General features: G+C 34.1%; 2 protein-coding genes across 10 annotated transcripts; one reads left to right on the top strand and one right to left on the bottom strand.

Annotated features, from left to right (window-relative positions):
* The first annotated feature begins 2,333 nt into the window (after positions 1-2,333).
* LOC129323181 (protein BREVIS RADIX-like) lies at positions 2,334-9,672 on the top strand. 2 transcript variants are annotated; one of them, XM_054969777.1, is made up of 7 exons: positions 2,334-2,710; positions 2,904-3,079; positions 4,030-4,172; positions 6,740-7,104; positions 7,851-7,980; positions 8,364-8,677; positions 9,035-9,672. In XM_054969777.1, exons 3-7 carry the CDS (start codon positions 4,056-4,058, stop codon positions 9,111-9,113), a joined length of 1,005 nt encoding a protein of 334 aa, XP_054825752.1. In that variant the 5' UTR covers positions 2,334-2,710; positions 2,904-3,079; positions 4,030-4,055; the 3' UTR covers positions 9,114-9,672. The 2 variants fall into 2 exon arrangements, with proteins under 2 accessions (XP_054825752.1, XP_054825753.1); XM_054969778.1 differs by lacking the exon at positions 2,904-3,079.
* A 1,543-nt stretch (positions 9,673-11,215) lies between these two features.
* LOC129322347 (cyclin-dependent kinase F-4-like) lies at positions 11,216-17,096 on the bottom strand. 8 transcript variants are annotated; one of them, XM_054968658.1, is made up of 19 exons: positions 16,929-17,096; positions 15,740-16,000; positions 15,614-15,665; positions 14,931-15,521; positions 14,768-14,846; positions 14,617-14,685; positions 14,411-14,500; positions 14,192-14,330; positions 13,820-13,922; positions 13,681-13,733; positions 13,487-13,553; positions 13,159-13,267; positions 12,898-12,963; positions 12,719-12,787; positions 12,549-12,609; positions 12,340-12,465; positions 12,203-12,234; positions 11,759-11,831; positions 11,216-11,684 (listed from the first exon to the last, which is right to left on the bottom strand). In XM_054968658.1, exons 4-19 carry the CDS (start codon positions 14,936-14,938, stop codon positions 11,446-11,448), a joined length of 1,383 nt encoding a protein of 460 aa, XP_054824633.1. In that variant the 5' UTR covers positions 14,939-15,521; positions 15,614-15,665; positions 15,740-16,000; positions 16,929-17,096; the 3' UTR covers positions 11,216-11,445. The 8 variants fall into 8 exon arrangements, with proteins under 8 accessions (XP_054824633.1, XP_054824639.1, XP_054824636.1 ...); XM_054968664.1 differs by having other exon boundaries at positions 11,216-11,666; XM_054968661.1 differs by having other exon boundaries at positions 11,759-11,828.
* Between the last annotated feature and the right edge of the window lie 1,760 nt (positions 17,097-18,856).

The following is an 18,856-nucleotide window of genomic DNA, read 5'->3' as shown; positions in this document are numbered from 1 at the left end:
TCTCGACTCTAAAAGAGTCATAGATTAAAAAGCTTAACATTTAAGCAATGTCGTCTTCTTCTTTTCTCTCTTGATCGATCGTCTTTATTGTACATTGCAGAATCACGCGTGTTTAGGTTTTGATCAACCCACTCATACATATATAAGTGTCTCACACTTAGTATCGTTAAACAAGTAATGATTGTTGCTGGGAGATAGTACCTTATATATTTACAATAGTATTAATTGATTAATTCTATGCCCTGCATTTCCTACGTTTTCAAATGCAAAAGAGTTTCAATCAACTCATTCAGTTTAAAAAAATTAATTAGTTTTAATAACTATGTTTGAAATTGAAATGTTTGGACTAAAATATCTTTTATAATTAATGTTTATTTCCCCCCTTTAATTTAATGATACTATCCATTTATGAGGGACTATTTAAATAAAAAAATATAATTAATGCTTTTTAAAATTTGTAGTTTTGCTTCCAATTAAAAACAAAGAAACATGTGATAGTTTCTCTTATATCTAAAAACAGAAGGAGTGTCTATTAATTCTCAAGCACCTTCAAACAACTCAAAGGAAACAATAATGAAAGATGATAGAAATCTTGTTTGGACTGAGTATGTATAAGAAATCTTGGTAAAACATCATATCACCTTTGCATATCTATAATTTGAATATACAACAATCTTAATTATTGTACTCATTTTTCCTCATTTAACTCCCTCTGTTAAAAAAATACAAGTTTTTAAGAGCTGTATGTTAAAAAAATGTAAGGCTTTTTAGTATTTTAAAATGTAATTAATGTGTTTCTCCCAAAATTTCCCTCAATAAATAAATCATTTTATAGATATTTTTAAATAAAACACATTATTAAATAAGGATAATTTATGAAAAGATGGTATTGATTTAAAGGCAATTAACTAATTTATTGAGAGATAGGATTCAATTTAAAATATCTTATATTTTTCAATAAAGGAAGTATAAGATATTCTTTTGGATGACTTATGTATGTTTCATAATAAAATGTTTTGAAAAATAATGATTAATTAATAAAGCTTATTTAAAAATCACTCCTGATTATTTCACTCTTTAATTATCTTTATTTCTTTGTATCTCTCATTAAATGAAGGATGTTTGTAAAAGCGTATACTTCATCTGTTAAAAAATATAAGATAATTTTTGAAATGTTGAATGTTAAAAAATGTAAAATATTTTTAGTCTCTTAAGGTGTAATTATTATTATTTTTTAAAGTGTCCCTATTGAATAAATTATTTTATATTTATTTTAGGATGAAACACTCTATTAAATAGAAATAAATATAAAAAGATAAGGTTAGTTTGAAAATAAATAACTATTTTATTGAGGGTTAATATTCAATTAAAAATGTCTTATATTTTTAAATAGAGAAAATATTTATTTAAAAAAATAAAATTCTAAGTTATATTTAGTTAATTTAATTAATATTTTTAATTTAATTAATCAGAAAATTTCTTATAAAATATGATGAAGGGAATATTATTTGTTTAAGAAAGTTAAAGGTAAATCTATTGATGTCTGGTCTGGTTTTCTATTATGTATTAATCATTAATTATTATATATGAATGCTTTTAAACTTATTTAGGTTACAAAACACATCACTTTACATCGAAAACCAAAAAAACGAACTCTCTTGGCTCTTTGCATAACCAGCAACGAGAATGATAGAGAGAATGAAATCTCGCTCTGTACTTACTTGAAGGATATTTTTGGTACATCATTGACTTTTGCATATAAACTAAAATATAAATATGAATATGAATATAAAAATATAACTAAATCAAATCAATTAGACGTTTTGTAATGGATTTATATCAAAATGAAAGAAACTTACTAAACACTTCTATTTCTCATGCGTGTGTATATTCATATAGTTTCAATTTTAAAATTAGTATTATATATTAGGACGTTGAATTTACACTAACTCAACCCAAAAAACTTCAATCATTGGCCAAAACACTTTAATTTAAAATTTATAGCAACCAATTATCTAATATTTTAATAGGAAAAAGATCATAGTTTAGCGTAAATATAAAATGACCCAATCATCAACTCAAATAACATCAAAGCCAGTAACAAGATGCCACGTGGCCACCTGACCAGGACATGTGGGCCCCAAATGTCTTATTTGCTTGAGACCACAGGCTCTGTAAATTCCCTCCCATCTTAACGGTTTCTCACTCACGGACACGAACCATTTTCCGTTATATAACGGTGAAATCACACGTCGTTAACCTCTTCCTCCTCCATATAAATACGACGATCTCAAACGATTTCTTTCCCTCGTCTGCGATTTCCCCATGTTTGAGCTCTCTCTTTCTGCCATTAAATCTCAATTTCGTATCCGATTCTTTCCAGATTTCGCAAACTAAATGCCGCCTAATCCATTCATCGCTGAATTTTGTATTGCCTGTGTTGATTCCTGAGCAGATTCCTCTGTTTCCTGAAGATCTTTTTGGGAGGTTCAGTCGCAGCTGAAATTCAGTGCGCGAAGGAAATTGCATTTCCTCCTCCCCTGAGTTTACTCAGTGGCGTTGGAGGAATTTGGAGCTTTAACGTTCTCACTAGAAAAAGGTGGCGATGAATTTTCACGATTCTGCTCTGTTTGGAGATGGAGGAATGAAGAGCCGATGATAAACTCAAATGAATTCGGAGCTTGTTCCTACGAGAAGAAATTCTTAGGAGGTAAGCTTATCAATCTGTTTAGGAAAAAGAGTGTTAGTCGTAAGCCGTCTTTCTCCTCCATGTGTGTTTGTTTTAGCATTTAACTCAATTTCGGATCCCAACTGTTTAAATCCATGGAGTGATTTAGCATTAACGTAACTATATTAGATATTGTTGTGACGCTCTCTTTTAAATTTTCATTTTCGTTTACCAGAGCTCTTCTACTGGTGGTTTTGCAAACGAATGTGAGAAATCGAGTTGCGGTGTAGATGATGAAGTTGAAGCATATGTGAAACCACCATACCGAAAGAAAGATTCATTAGTCTCCTTGTGGCTGTGCCTCGGGTCTCTGAAACATTTGAGTGCAAAAAGCAGTTTAGGTTTTGCTTGGTAAGTCATTTTGGAATGGCAAATTGGCAATGACTACTACATTCTACTCTTAGAAACCAAATGCCAAACAGGATTCCAATTTCCGAGTTCTTATTTTATTCATCTCATTGCTTTCGTCCTCCGACATACTTTGATTTCCCAACCCATTTTTGTGTTTCTCAATCCCCAAAAGCACAGAACATTGGTCATATCACAACTCTTTAATAATAGAAATACGTATCAGTTTCTCTCTCATTTGGATATCTCGGAGAATGGGGATTGATGTGATTAATGATCCATACATAAAAGAAAAAGAGAGAGTCCAGGGGACAAATTAGTGTGTATTTTTTTAATTGGGGTTTTTGGGTTGGTGCATGGTGTCAGAAACTTCGGCTTGGTCCGCTTGGACACGCTTTGGTTCTTGATTTCGATTTGTGCAGGCTAAAGCGGGCACATAGTATCCTTGGTCACTCTAACAACACCTGCTTGAAGAACCCTTGTCCCATTCTGTTTCTTTCTACTTTTAATTATTGAGTAGACCCGTTTTCAATTGCCATTCATTCTTTTGGGTTTTAGAGATTGCTTTCATTCTGCTCGGATCCCGAGCCTCGTTGAATAATGCTTTTTCCTTTTTCCTCTTTTGCTAGGACTATTTTGTTTCGCCCTGACCATATATAATATTATAACTCCATTGTCTTTTCTTTTCATTCGAACTTGGTTGTAGCTGGGATTTCTTTATTTTGGTGCTCTTTTTTTTTGCAACCTAACTATCGCCATTGCCTATCACTGTTTTATTAAAGAAAAAGTGTGACTTCGTCCGCCAATCGAATTCGCCCCTGATACCCAAATTGTTCTAATTATATTCAGTTTTTTAACGTGATTTTTTTTTGTTAATTAGACCAAAACTTGAAGGTGGAGCGGTAATTAGACAGTTCAAATTTTTTTATTCACCGAATTTAATTTTTGGGCAGAAACAAAAAGGGGATAGCGAGTAAAGATGTTTACGTGCATAGCATGTACGAAGCAAACGACGGATGACAGGGAAGAAGAAGAAGGTGGACGTGACAGTGGCACGCCCAGTACGAAAGAGGCCGTCAAAGGCCTGACGGCGCAGGTTCTTAGTTCCTCTCTCTCTTTTCCCCCTTCCCCTCTACCCCCACCCTCTCCCCTTCAGCTACAATGTTTGCTTTTTGGTTTCGGAACTTCTGGAAACGATAACCCCATTAAGGCCCTGATTTAGCGGGGACCATTCTTGGAATCTTTTATATCCACGGATACCTATATTGTCATGTAAAATCCATCCTAGAGAACAAAATATAAAGTTCTTTTTAATAAAAATTAAGAAAGCCAGTTTTTAGTACTTTTAAATTATATATAAATTAAAATTTCCACCTGAATCTCCTTTTTTTATTCTACCCAAAAATACAGGGCGCTGTTTTGGGTGGGGAGTAAATTGTTTCGGTTCTACAGATGACGTATCTCGTTAGGCCCATTGTTGTTGAGGGATGGTCCACTTCCCTGTCCTGTTTTTTTTTTTTTTTTTCCTTTTGATCTGCTTCCTTATGATGGTTTTTTTATTCGTTAAGTTCAAGATTATTTAGCGCCATGAGACCCGTTATGTTATGACTATCTTGGGCCAATGAAGCTTTTTTCAGAGGCATGTTTGAGTTAGAAATCACACCGCTAACTTGGTATTGAACGGGGCAAAGTGCTAAATAACTGTGTGAAATGATTATTTTCCACCGCTACACATTTACAATAGGCTAATAAAGTTGGAGTAAATTTAACCGGGCAGTAGCTTTTCCTCCCTCCTCTTTTTCATCAATTCTTAGCTCTGTTTGCATTTCAAAAGAAATTTCGATTTTTGGTCAATTTTTCTTATATTAAAGGAGAAGAATAGTAGTGGGAACATATTTCATATTCAGCAATTGATCTGTTGATAAAAGATGCAATGCACAGAAGAATCTGCTAAATGCGTATCCTTGGTGTGGCCCATCCTTGAATTCTTGTCGACCCTTTGTTGTCAAAAGCTTATGAGCGCGCACACACGCGCAGGCGTTAATAGAAAAGAAAGAAACTTACATCAGCGAAAAGCCAAACCTGGATAGTTATAAGGCATAAAAATATCTGGGCATAATGGTAACTTCTACTTTGATCGATCACTATATAAGGCACTATATTTCTAAAAACTATCTTTGTATTTGTCTATTTACAATTGCTGCATGATCATCTCTGATCCGCGTCATGTCAATACGCTGATTAGTTGTCTTGAAATGGTCGGGGTAGAGATTTTGCCGGGAAGCATTTTATGATTAAGCAACATAGTTTGGCAACTAACAATTGGCTATAAATTGGTGAGAACTGAGAGGGTTCAACAATTAGAAAATGCTTACCTTACCGTTAGAGTACATGGTGTCGAAGACTCAAAGGAGGCTCCTTTAAGACTTCACATTACGGGATGATGTCATCCATTTGTAACATCTAGACGAGTACATACTCTAGCTGTAAAGGTTTCGCGTGATGCTTTGAAAATGGTGTGAGCCAGTTAGCCTGAAACCTTAGACTCCAATCTCCATCTATTTTTATTCAAATACACTTTTCTCTTTCAGAACTTCCAAGGCGGTTTCCCCACTCCTTTCCTGTGTACCATCACCATGTGTCCATGCCTCAGTTTTTTATTCCTTCTTTCGGTCAAATTCTGATCAGCAATATGCTTATACGATTTGATAGTTTGATTGCATGATTATCATTTCCTCTTCTGGAAAATAAAAAATCGTTTCTCTACTCTCTTTACTTTTTGCCTTGATCTACATACCAATATTGATTGAGAGAATCATTTTCGAGATAAAATAGAAAAGAAAAGAATATTTATAGGCGAATCTACACTGTTAAGAGATGGGGAAAGGACTCTCACTCAGGTATTCGGAAAGCCTTGGCATATCAGCATGATAGGAATTAAAAAGAAGACCGGTCCCCACTAGAATAGTAATTCCATCATGCTAAAGTTAGAAGAACTGTAAAAGGTGGATATGTGAAGGTACTTTTACTCAGGCTTCGGTAGAAGTCATGTATATGGCATTTGATTTGAGACAAATTTTGGTGTTTCAAATGTTTGGGTACCTGGGCATCATCTTTGGAAGATTTTGAAAGTCATTGTGTGATCATCCTCCTGAGAATGATATATTATAAGACCAAAAATTTTCTAAATATATGATATATTTGTTTGTGAATTTTTTTTCGATAATAGCTTTTATGGTCAAACGCTTCTTGTTTTGCTTATTTAAAAAACTTGATATTGACAAATTAAGTTTATATATATTGCGCTCTGTTATTAGTAACATCTTTGCATGCTGATATGAGTTAAGTATCCTGCCGGTAAACATCTCTGCAATGTGTTGGTAATGTTTTAATGTTGAGTGATAATAACTAATTAACTACTGTTGGTAATAATATGTGATTACCAATATCTTAAAATGCCCATTATCAGCAGGATGAAAGACGCTACTAATTGCACCAATATCCGATCTATGCCTGAATACACCTTATATACAATATTGTATAACCTCAGATATAATCGAAATAAGTTTTCTTCGCTAACGAACTAATTTTATTGTTCTATTCCTTATAACAATGCTTTGAATTCATAGATGTTAATGTGCGTTTTTTATTGTGAATGTACAGTTAAAAGATATGTTCATTAAGCAATGCAAACCCTGCACAGGGTCCCCTAGCTACAAGAAAGGGCAGAGACCTTTTCCAGACTTTGATACTATATCTGAAGGGGTTCCATATCCCTACATTGGAGGTGCAAGTTCAAGTTCAACCCCTGCATGGGACTTTACAAGCTCCCGTTACCCCGGTGGTAGATCTGACCCCAGATTTGTTGGGGCCGGACGCGACTCAACAGTATCAGCACAATCATGTGATGTAGTTTTAGAGGACGAGGACGAACCCAAGGAGTGGATGGCTCAGGTGGAACCTGGTGTTCACATCACCTTTGTGTCTCTTCCTGATGGAGGGAATGATCTCAAAAGAATTCGCTTCAGGTAGGGTCAATTATATATAAAGGCTAGGCTTTTGTTTTCAGTTGCATATTTGGTACTCCCTCATTTTCATTTAAAAGAAAAACTATCACTGTTAACTTATTTTTTTATATAAATAAAATTATATTTTTCAGTAAGCATTTATTAAAAATTTCTTAAATTACTTTTTATAATTTCATTATTCACAATTTTAAGAAATAATTAATGAAAACTTGATTAGCACAATTAATGAAGAGTATTTTAGTTTAAGTATTTTATTTTTAAATTTAATTAATATAGTTAACTAATTTTTTTTAAATTATGTGAGATAATTTTTTTTTCCTACCAATTGAAACGGAGGGAGTACTTTATATGGAGCAACAATAGCAATCAAAATTAGTCATGTGACACTGATATTGGATACCAAGAATAGAATAAAATAAAATGTTGTCATTGCTTACTTAATGAAACCCTCTAAAGTTTATAGTGGTAAGTTTCAAAGTTTCCCATAAGGCTATAATGTCCTTTGTTGATGCTTTTGATGGATGTGTTCAAATGTAGATAATTGCAGCAATTAGATCAAATGCTTCATAGTAGTGGACTGGAAGAGTATGCTGACATTGAGTATATTGACTCCCTGTTCAATTACGATGAACTTAGAATTGGGAACCTTCAAAAAAGCTCTTAATCCAAACAAAATTTTTTAGTTGTTGAGACATAATTATGGTGTACGAGCTCAGACTGACAATACTTCGCATTTGAACTTGAAGCCGAGAGATGTTCAATAAATGGCAAGCTCAGAGATGGTGGGGTGAGAATTACGACCGGATCATGGAGCTCTATAACGTCCAAAGATTCAATCGACAAGCTTTTCAAACTCCCTCGAGGGCTGATGATGAGGTAAATTAGCTCCTTCTTACATTATCATTTTCCTTTTTTTTTTTGGATAGGATCATCATTTTGCTTATTTAGTGAAGATAAATTATTTTACTCTGAGACAAAACTAAATAAATTTTCGTAACTGCTTATTATCAAATTTTTTTAAAAAATTTAAACTAAATATTTTAACTAGATAATTTGAGAACAACGCAGAGTCTATTATTGTAATCTTGAATTTTTTTTTGGGGTAAAACTATTACTGAGATCTTTAATATACTTACTATTGTGTTGAAATTTAATTTTAACTAAAGAACAGTGACAAAGATAGAAGATTACTTCAGAGTTCAACCTCAAAAAATAATATTAATATCTTACAAATGAATCTTTTAACAACATGGATACAGGCAAGAGATTCTTCTTATACAAGATTAGGATCTGCACGAGAGAGCAAGGAGTGGACACCGCGGCATCACTATAGACCCTCGGGATACAGAGGACACTTCCCTTCTGACCATTTTGATCAGGCTGTTGGCCACCAGTTCCAAGCGGGATCATCCATGGAACCACCTCGCCCAACTACTGATTCTGTAAATGAACCTTCTGTCAGTAATGCCGGTGACATGGAGGCAGAATGGATTGAGGAAGACGAGCCCGGGGTCTACATTACAATCCGACAATTAGCTGACGGTACCAGGGAGCTCCGACGTGTCAGGTTCAGGTAACGCAATCCATGTCTTGTTTTAATTTATATATGTTTGTTAAAACCTTAACCGATGATGATCCTAGAAACTTCTTCTGTATGGTGAAGTGAAATCATAAGCTCCTAGACTTCATGTTTCCAGATTAATGTCCTTAAATTCTGCCATTTGAACCAAGATAAACTTTAGCGATCAACATAGGTTTCTAGTTCACATGAAAATTTCCTCTTATTGCTTGATTTGTATATCTTCAGAAACGTGTTCAATACTTTTTAGTAACAAAAATATATGATGCTATTCTGTTACATATGGTTAGCCTGTTAAAAATTAGGCAAACCCAGTATATAGATTATTGACTCTGTTTCACTTGTGGGCAGTCGGGAAAGATTTGGAGAAGTAAATGCAAAGACATGGTGGGAAGAGAACAGGGAGAGAATACAAGAACAGTACCTTTGATTGAAGAAGCCTTCATCAAACAAAAATATTACAGTTGAAATTATTCTCAATTTTGTTTGCCACTCAACCCTAACGATATAACTCCACACTTTGGAGTGGATACAGAACTGGCCTGCCCTTCCACTGCTCTGCACCACCAACAAATATTAACGCGTAAGCAATGGACCGTCCAACGGCCTTCTCAGTTTTGTTTTTTTGTTTTTTTTTTTTTCGGTGCAAGGCGGCATTATTTATTACCACTGTTATACTCATATGAGACTTCAGATCATTTTTGTGGTGACTCACTGGTCAATATGGGTGACAAGACAACTACTCACCATTGTGGGATGGGCAGTTCTGATAGTTCATTTCAGTATATTTCCTTTCTCCCCATCTTTTTTTTTTTTTTTGTTTCCTTTTCCTCTGGGATTATTTTGTCACGGTAGTTGCTTTGACTTCATTGATTGTTTCTATTTATTAATTTTTTCCCCCTCTCATGCGCAAAGTGTCGTGGCTGCTGCACCACCTCTTGTATTTACTTTGAGTTGTTATACATGGTTACATCATATTATAAAATATAACTGACATGCTATTTTGTATGCTCGACCGATTGCTTATCTTTATCGCCCCTTGTTAGGAAGGGGCAGTCGGGAACGTTGTGAAAGGAGACTATATCTTAAATCAATTTTAAAAAATTTGTGTTTTTTTCATCTTATTATATATTAGTTATTAAAACTAATTTTTATTAAATATAAAACTTTTTACATTGACTTAAATGCACTTATACTTGGATAATATAATAATTTCTTCCTCAAGTGTAGACATTAATCTCCTCACATTAAAGATGTCACAAGCACCAAATTCATATAAGTGCAATTAGGGCTAGTTTAATTTTCAGACTTTAAATGATGTAGTAGGCACAAGTCATTGTTGCAGTTAAGGCCAATCCTATTTTAATCTTCAAATATATGCATGATTATAAGTTTTTAACATTATCTTTCTTATAAAGGTTTCAAGTGAAATGTAATTTTGATATTCCTTGTTGATAATAAAGAGTGAATGCTTGAAGATGAAAAAGAGAAAAAATTGGCAATTAAAAGTAGAGGAAGATATATCTTAATTCAAAATATCAAAACTGAAATTTACAAGTTTAAATACAGTTTTAAATAATAAAAAAATTTCTCATACCAACTTAAGTGTACTAATACTTGAATATCCTAACATGTCTCTCTCAAGTATAAGTTCATAAGCTCCTCATATAAAAAATGATGCAAACCTTGTTCTTTCAAATTTAGTCTAATTTCAAGCTTTAAATGGTATAACACACATAAATCTCTACTACAGCCAGGTTAGTACATTTTACATTTTAAATGTGTATATAATTATAGGCTTTCAACATTGCCAAAAATTATGTTAGCTTTGGTTTTAGTATAGTGACTTGTTAGAAAAGAGGAACGTCAGCCCTAAAACTAGTGGAGATAGAACAAATATTATTATATATTACTAAGTAAATTTAATTCTATCTTAATATGACTTTCCATATTAACTCGAATTCATATAAACTTGAATACCCTGACAATCTCCTCACCAAATATGAATTCACAATCTCCCCATATCTAAAACAACATAAACAAGCATGATTAGCCCAATTTTTCAGGCTTCAAATCTTGTAACATCAACAAAGATTAGTTTCATTTTTAAACTTCAAATGTGCGCACACCACGTGTTTTCCAATATCATCTTTTTTACTCAAGAGTCTTGAACAAAATTATAAAACACAATTTTGACATCACTTATTAAAAATGGAGTGTGTCAACCGGATAACAAGATGTGAGAACAAATGAATGGGAATCTACTTTATGGCATTTCACTTAGCCCATTACCTGTCAAAACCCTTGATCTCAAATAAAATATCAATGTGCACTAGTCTATAAAAAGAGACTATCCTTTTGATTACTGATGAGAGACTTTCGAACTTGTAAACCTCACTACTCCAAATCCACCCAATCCAAAGACGACCTTGAAAATTATTCAAAAAGTGACAAGGTAAATCTGAAACTAAAATCGTACGCTTTCGGAAAATTCAACGGGACGGTTCGCCTTCGAGTTATCGGAAACGAAACTAAATAAATGCGTGCTATTTATTCATAAAAACTCGTTCAATACATGAGACAATAAACAAAGTAGCGAATCAGCAACGCACAGGTTACGTCCCACCACATAAGGGATACAAACGATCAAACACAAAACAAACGCAGAAGTATTAAAAAGTTAATAGCAAAGCTATACTGGACTCTGGAGGAGCATTAAGAACATATTTGACATGGAAGGAAGATCACTAGGTTGGTACTTGTCATCCAGCAACTTTCCTAGGAAAAGTTCTTCCAGTAGAAACAACTTGAGCAGGCCTCGCCAGCAAGTTTCTAGATTCCGAACCCCACTGCACTCCTGCTTTCATTGCAGGAGGCCGTCGAGCTTGTCCCATAGACTGTCTACGGACTTCAACACTCATGTTCGCAAACTTCTCAGCTGTTTCTGAAACCCCACGCACTGTCCTCCCCTTGTTCATAGACGCTGCAAACCCAACATTAACTTTTCATATCATTAAACAACACACACATACTCTCATACCTAACGAAACAACTAATATTAACATGCTTGCTTACTTGGGCTGTCCTTCCCGGGAGGTCTATATTTCGGTTGTTTCTTCAAGGCCTTATCAGTCTTGTTTCCAACCTTCTGTACAATCAAGAATTTGTTGGCATTACACAGAAGAATAAGATAGAAGATTTAACAGGAACAGGTCAGCACCAAGGTCCAGAGATGCATGCCAGCCACGACTGTTAAAAGCATAGCATAGCATGTAACTAGCCTTGATTTATCCCATAACCCAAAGTTTACAGATGACCACCACATTTTAGACAAGTTGAAATTTCCAACAAACGATGGCTTCACCATATTACAGGAACCTATCCTATGTTGATGTCATGCGTGACAAAACGCATCTGTTGGAAATAAATAGCTTGACAGAAATCAATGGACAGGTGTAAGAAACAGAGCTATCCCAAGGTAGAATAGACACGACTGAGATACATAACAGCAGAATTCACCTCATTTGTCAGATCCAGCTTGCGTTGCACACCTGAAAGAACAGTCACCACTAGATGAGAATCTCCGCAAGTTCAGTACATGCACATGATTATTCCTAGCAAAAATAACCTAGAAAAAACTAAAATCAAGCGGTCACCTGCAGCTAAAGGAGGATGTGATTTCGAGGGAGAAAAATTATTGGTTATCTTCGAATTAGATAAAGCACTTGAATATCTCTTAACATCATGCCGATACACTGATCCCCGTGCTCCAGCTGTGGTAACTAGGACACTTAGTATTCCCTATAATTTGAATATCAAGAAACCCTGAACTACCCAACAAGACTACAAATACAATAATACGAACCAGATGGAGGTGTTCTGGCAATTGCCTTGGTGCGGAGGGAAGGAGGAATATAAAAGCAACTCTACAAGAACAATGAGAGCCTAAGAATTACCAGCACAACAGAAAAATCATAGGGAATAGGTAAGGATAAAGACATAAATGTTATCCGCAATGCGTAATTAAAAACTCACCTGAAAGAATGGGTGCTGAAGGGCCTCATAAGCCGTTGGCCTCTTGCAAGGATCCCATGAGCAAAGCGCCTAAATAGATTGCAATATTGCATGAAAGGAACAGGAAAAATACATCACATTCCGTCATATGGAAGGTAGATATAATTGAAATGTCTTTAGCATAGAGGTGAGCTACTTACTGTCATGAGGTCAATAGCATCAGCGCTTGCAGAGGGGATTAGAACAGAAAGATGTACACCAGCAAACTGCAATGATTCATGGTGAAGGCAGATGATAACAATAATTAGTGGAAGACACTTCCTAGCTTAAGGATGCACAATATTAGCATAAAACATCTACCACTAAAATTACAGAAATTATAAAATAATTAGTGGCACATGAATTAGTGAAGTCTCCAAAAGCTTGCTAAAAAAGATTGCATGAATCAAATTAAAGCAAACCTCTGGAAACTGATAGTTGATATCCCTTGCAAGTTTAAGCCCATCAGCCCATGACTCAATGGTTGGACTGCCAATCACACTGCATATTTTGTAGATCTCATCTGGTTCACTGTATACAAAGCCATTAAGACGTGTTTATTTCCCACGGAAACTCGGTATACAGATTGCTTCACTCAGAAATCACCTCATATAAAATATGTGGAAAACTCATATGAAGATTAGAAGCAAAGAAAAACCTTATTTCCCACAACAGGGAAAAATTTTGAAACCTCCAAGCAACAAAAAGAACTCAGAGGAAGCAATGGAGAGAGAGAGAGAAGCAAAATACCTGGCACCAGGAAAAAGAGGACGGAGAGTGAAGAGTTCAGCCATAATAGCACCCATGGCCCACATATCTAGGGGTAAAATACCAAAATTAGTATACAAAATGTCCTTACATTATTCATCCTGTCCCTTGTCACTAAGGGAACTGGTATCAGACAAGGCAAAAAGCAACAAAATAAATGTGCATCAGATACTTACCAACTTCAGATCCGTAAAGATAGGACTGAAGCAGCACTTCAGGAGCTCGATACCTAGTTAGAGGTCATCATCATAGAAGTCACCAAAACCCTTATACACAGATAGTCGAAACAAAAACTCATTAAATAAAGATACCTACCACCGTGTGGAGACATATTTGGTATAGGGTGGTTGTGAGCTGATCTCTCGTGCAAGACCAAAATCAGCAACTTTAATAACATCCTTGGTAACCAGCAAGTTTTCTGCAAAGAACAGTCTCCATCATATAAAACTGGCAAAACTAACAGCAGAATATATATAAATACAACAGACTAAGAACCTAGTCTACGTAAGCATGACAAAGTGGCTGTTCCATTCATTATCAACTCCTCTCCAATAACACACACAATCATTTAATACAAAAAGAGAACTAAATGCCACCAACATTGTATGATTTCCATGTCAGACCACACAGGAAACTCTACATTCTATATCAAGATGTACTTTTCCAAGCCTGCACCCACAGAATTACCTGGCTTCAGGTCACGGTGAAAATATCCATGCTGGTGCATGTAAGCAAGACTTTGGAAAATTTGAAAACACCAATTTCTAACTTCATCTTCAGAAAACAGCTTAGACCTGTCTTTCATGAGTTGATACAGGCTGTATTCCTGCATTCCCCAAATGGTACCTTGGTTAGTTTTAGAACTTACACGTGCCTATCATTATGCCAAAAGAAATTGCCACCTACCATGTACTCAAAAACAAAGTATAGAATGTCACATTCTCGAATAACTTCCTTCAGCTTCACAATATTAGGGTGATTCATTCTCCTCAATGACTACAACAAGATGAAAAAGTTTTTTAAGTATATATGGAAGAATATAACCAACGGAGGAAAAATTAGAAGCATATAACAAGGCAACTATAAATTATGCAAGATGAACACGTAATCACCTTGACCTCTCTCAGATTTACACACTCCTCCCAAGAGTAATATTTCTTCTTCATTTTCTTGATTGCAACCTGTAATTTCAAATAACTTGTCAAGAGCTACATAGAGCATAGCTTAGGATATAGCAATTTTTAACATGCTAACCACCCTTACAACTTCACCAGTTTGCTTATAAATAGCTCTCCAGACACTCCCAAATGCTCCATCACCAACTTCCTTGATTAACTTGTACCTGTGATCACTCCCCAAGGAACAAAATGAGTACGAGTCAATAGGAAACAAGGAAAAATAAATAACCTTCAGAACAGATGATTACCTCTCCATTATTCGCTAGGAATGCAAAGCAGCCCTTTCTTTATTCAAAAGATATAAGAAAACACACAAGATAATATAATGTATCTCTCGCAGACGATGCTGAGAAAGTCTACTGAGTATCAACAGATAGGTGCTGTTCCAGCAAGAACCACCATCAATTTTCTGTCAAGGCATAGGAAGGCTCAAAAACAGAAGCTTTCAGATGGAAGGGCTGCACAGCCTTATTGATTGATAGACCTATGGCTTCATAAGGGTAGCAGGATGCAGGTGGCAGTGATGAACAAGAACTATAGATCATATTACCACTTCCCAAGTCTAACCAAAATGAGTGACCAAGGCAACAACATTGATCATTACAAAATGCCACCGACCCAAGACATGAGAACTCCAGTAATAGCTACTTCAAAACTAATATGAATTGTTTCAGAGCCTTCAGGTAACTGATATTTGTTCACCACCAATATCCACCACAAGCAAAAACGAATTAATTACAAATTGATAATAGGGCACACTGATTCAATGCAACTGCTTATCCAGTAGTTGACATGGAGGAAGCATCCAACATTCAGTCAGAAATCTACAGACTTCAGCCCTAACGAAGAGAGAAAAGATCTAATTAAATTTAGTAGATTAAAAAAGATTATAGTTGTTCTCATTGAAAGTGGTTCATGAAAATTGTCTTACCCCCATTGAAGATTTGCGAGATGTTTTAACTGGATTTTCGGTCATCAATGCACTGTTCCAAGGGAACATTTATTAACAAACATTTCTCATATTGAATTTAGCAAAAGAAGAAGAACAAGCGCTTACTTGCACAGGTGCACTAAAGATGGAGCACCTGTCTCAGAAGAAACTAGCATAACGTACCCAGTGGTGATCATCCAAGAGGAACAGAACCCTAGGTGCAATTAACAAAGGAAACCAGAAGAAAATCTACAAGGACAAAGATATGCCAATCATGCACTTCTTGGAAAGAAAGCAAACGATAATGGTAGCAATTTGGCCAAACAGAAATTGTCTCCATATCTTGAACGAGAAAACAAGACCTTCAAAATTCAAATCAAGGGCACCCTGTAAAAAGGCAAAAGTGAAAAGTTTAGTAACGAACTCAAACTTATAATTTCAATGTCTTCTTCATGCTGCATACTGCCAAATTTCTGACAAAAATATATCAAAAATAATAGGCTATGGCATTGGAAATACTATTCGCTGTTGCTGACCATGAAGTTAGAAATTTAGGGCTAAACTTGAAGCTTAGCTAGTCAAGAAATGCAAGTTATCAGCATACCAGGATCAGGTAAGCCAAAATCTGAAATAAAAATCTCCAGCATAAAAACTTCAGAAGAGATATCAATGTTTTGAATTATGTATGCAGCAAACGCTTGTAGCACATGCTAAAAACCTGAATAATCTAAGTTTGCAAATTGCAACCAGGAAAGATATTAGAAGTATTGGATTAAGCCAAATTAGAACAGTCCAAGCTGCAACCAGCATCACGTGCCAATTATAACACGATATTGCACAGCAAACACGAGGCCAATCAGAGTAGCAAAATTCAGGAGTAAATGCAATAATATAATTAACGACAAATAAAATATCCAACAAAATCCCAAGAAAAAACCCCTATCGGTGAGGAAAAAATACACCAAGAAGCACAGACTCCCAAATTCGACCCTTAAACATTACGAAAAGACAAAAAAAAAAAATCAACCGCGATAAAACTCCTCGACAGGCAAATAAATTGCTTGATGCACAATCAAACGACAGTCGCTTCTCAGATGCAACCCATCGAGCTCGACAAAATTTTTCATAAACGAGAAGCAAACGAACGACGATTTAAAGTTTTCCAGGAGAACGATCATTAGATTAGAGCCGAGCCAATCACAGAAACAAAAAGAGACTATCCAATTTATATCGGATCCGATCGGAAACGCCGAGACAAAAGAGCCAAAAAAGGAAGATCAAGTAACGACAAAGCCAAACAAGGTGCAAAGAGAACCTGAACGGCAAGCAGCATAACCACCGTCGAAAGAGTTGGAATCCAGAGATTCCTCTCCGTTCACTTTTCCCACCAAACTCCGAATATCTAAATTCTGAAGTCAGACTCTGTGTCTCCCTCTTCGTGCGAACCAAGGAATGGGAATTCTGCCTTCCCACAGGATTTATATACCATACCCTACCATACCATATGTCTTCGAGTCTCGACCTATTTATAGCTCCTCTCCGCGTGGACCCATCTCATGTCAGATCGGACGGTTGATCCTTCGCCAGCTTTCATCTTTGAAACGTGGCACATCTTCGAACGCAAGATTTTATAATCAAAATTCGAGGAGGATTTTTCCAGATATTAAGGTTTAGATTAAGATAAAATAATCAGAACTTTTTCTCTCAAACAAATAATGAGAATCATTGCAGAAATTTAGAAAAGGATAATAAAATTTAGAATTTTTTAAAAAATTGAAATTGAAATATACGAAGATGGGTAATAAATACTTCCTCTATTAAAAATAAAAATATTTTTTAAAAAATTAATATTTAAAAATATAAGATATTTTTAATCTTTCGAGATACAATTATTACTTTTTTTATGGATGAATGATTTTATATTTATTATAAAGTATTTAATAGGGGTAAATAAAAAAAGATAAGGTTATTTTAAAAATAAATAAGTACTCCCTCTATCCCAAATTATAGGACACTTTTAGACAAAATCTCACTTACCAATAAATTTCATTAAATACACTTAATAACTTTATCTTTTCAAAATATAAATATAAATTTTTAAAAATACCCATCATTTAATGCATTAAAAAGAAAGGGGATGAAAATTAATTATAAAAAAGGTTAATATTATAATTGGTGCATTTAATGAAACCTTAATATATCCAAAGTGTCTTATATTTTAGGATAAAAAAATTCTCTCAAAAGTGCCCTGTAATTTGAGACGGAAGGAGTATTTTATTGAAGGTGAGATTTAATTAAAAATATCTTACATTTTTAAACAAAAAAAAATAATACTTTTCTGCATCAAAACATAGGATAGTGATAACAAATTTAAGGTTTTTAAGAAAATTTAATTGAAACTTTAATTTTTTAAAAAAATTTATATATTTTTAATTTTACCCTCATTAAATATCTTATATAAATATTTTAACAATAATAATTATAATTCTAATGTATCATTTTTTAAAAATAAATAATAAAATAAAATAAAAATATAATTAAAAATAATTATAAAAATTATTCAATAATATATATTTTAAATTAAGTAAAATTTTTTAAAAAAATGCTCTATGTTAGTTTGGATTTTGGAAAGAGTAAGTGATATGCGCCAGCTGCCTAAGCCTATCTTCACGAAATTTAATATTAAATATTTATGCTTTAGATACAAAAAGAAAGAAAAGCTACTTTTTTTTTTTTAAGAAGAAAAAGAAGAACAAAACTACTAGTTACATGTGTGCCATAAATAGTAATAATATTTCTAAAAAATGATAATATTTGTTTTTTCCGAAATATTCTTTGGGTTTCAAAATATAAATATTTTGAAATTATTATATTTTTTATGTGCCTATAATTTATTTTTATATTAATAAAAATTTTAAAAAATAAGTGTGCCGATAAATGCTACATAAAAATTAGACGTTGAAGTATAATGGGACGAAATAAATAACTGGATTAAAATTTTATGAAAAAAATTAAAACAAAAACTTATATTTCTAAATAGAGAGTACTATTTGTTGATTGAGATTGTGTAAATGAACTTCATGAAGAAAAGGTGGAACCGGCATGTCGCTTTTGTAAGTGACAATTCTCTCCATTGATAATGATAATTGCTCTACGTGATGTCTAGGGGTGGAAAGACAGTTCGATTTGGAAAAATATAATTATAAATTGGTTAAATGAATTGTCAACTTAAATAAAAATATA

Source organism: Prosopis cineraria, unplaced genomic scaffold, assembly GCF_029017545.1.
Source record: "Prosopis cineraria cultivar Desert tree isolate PC_DT_omini unplaced genomic scaffold, ASM2901754v1 PC10, whole genome shotgun sequence".
NCBI classification, from domain to species: domain Eukaryota; kingdom Viridiplantae; phylum Streptophyta; class Magnoliopsida; order Fabales; family Fabaceae; genus Prosopis; species Prosopis cineraria.
The sequence above is the reverse complement of the archived record's forward strand: the minus strand, read 5'-3'. Positions and strand labels throughout refer to the sequence as shown.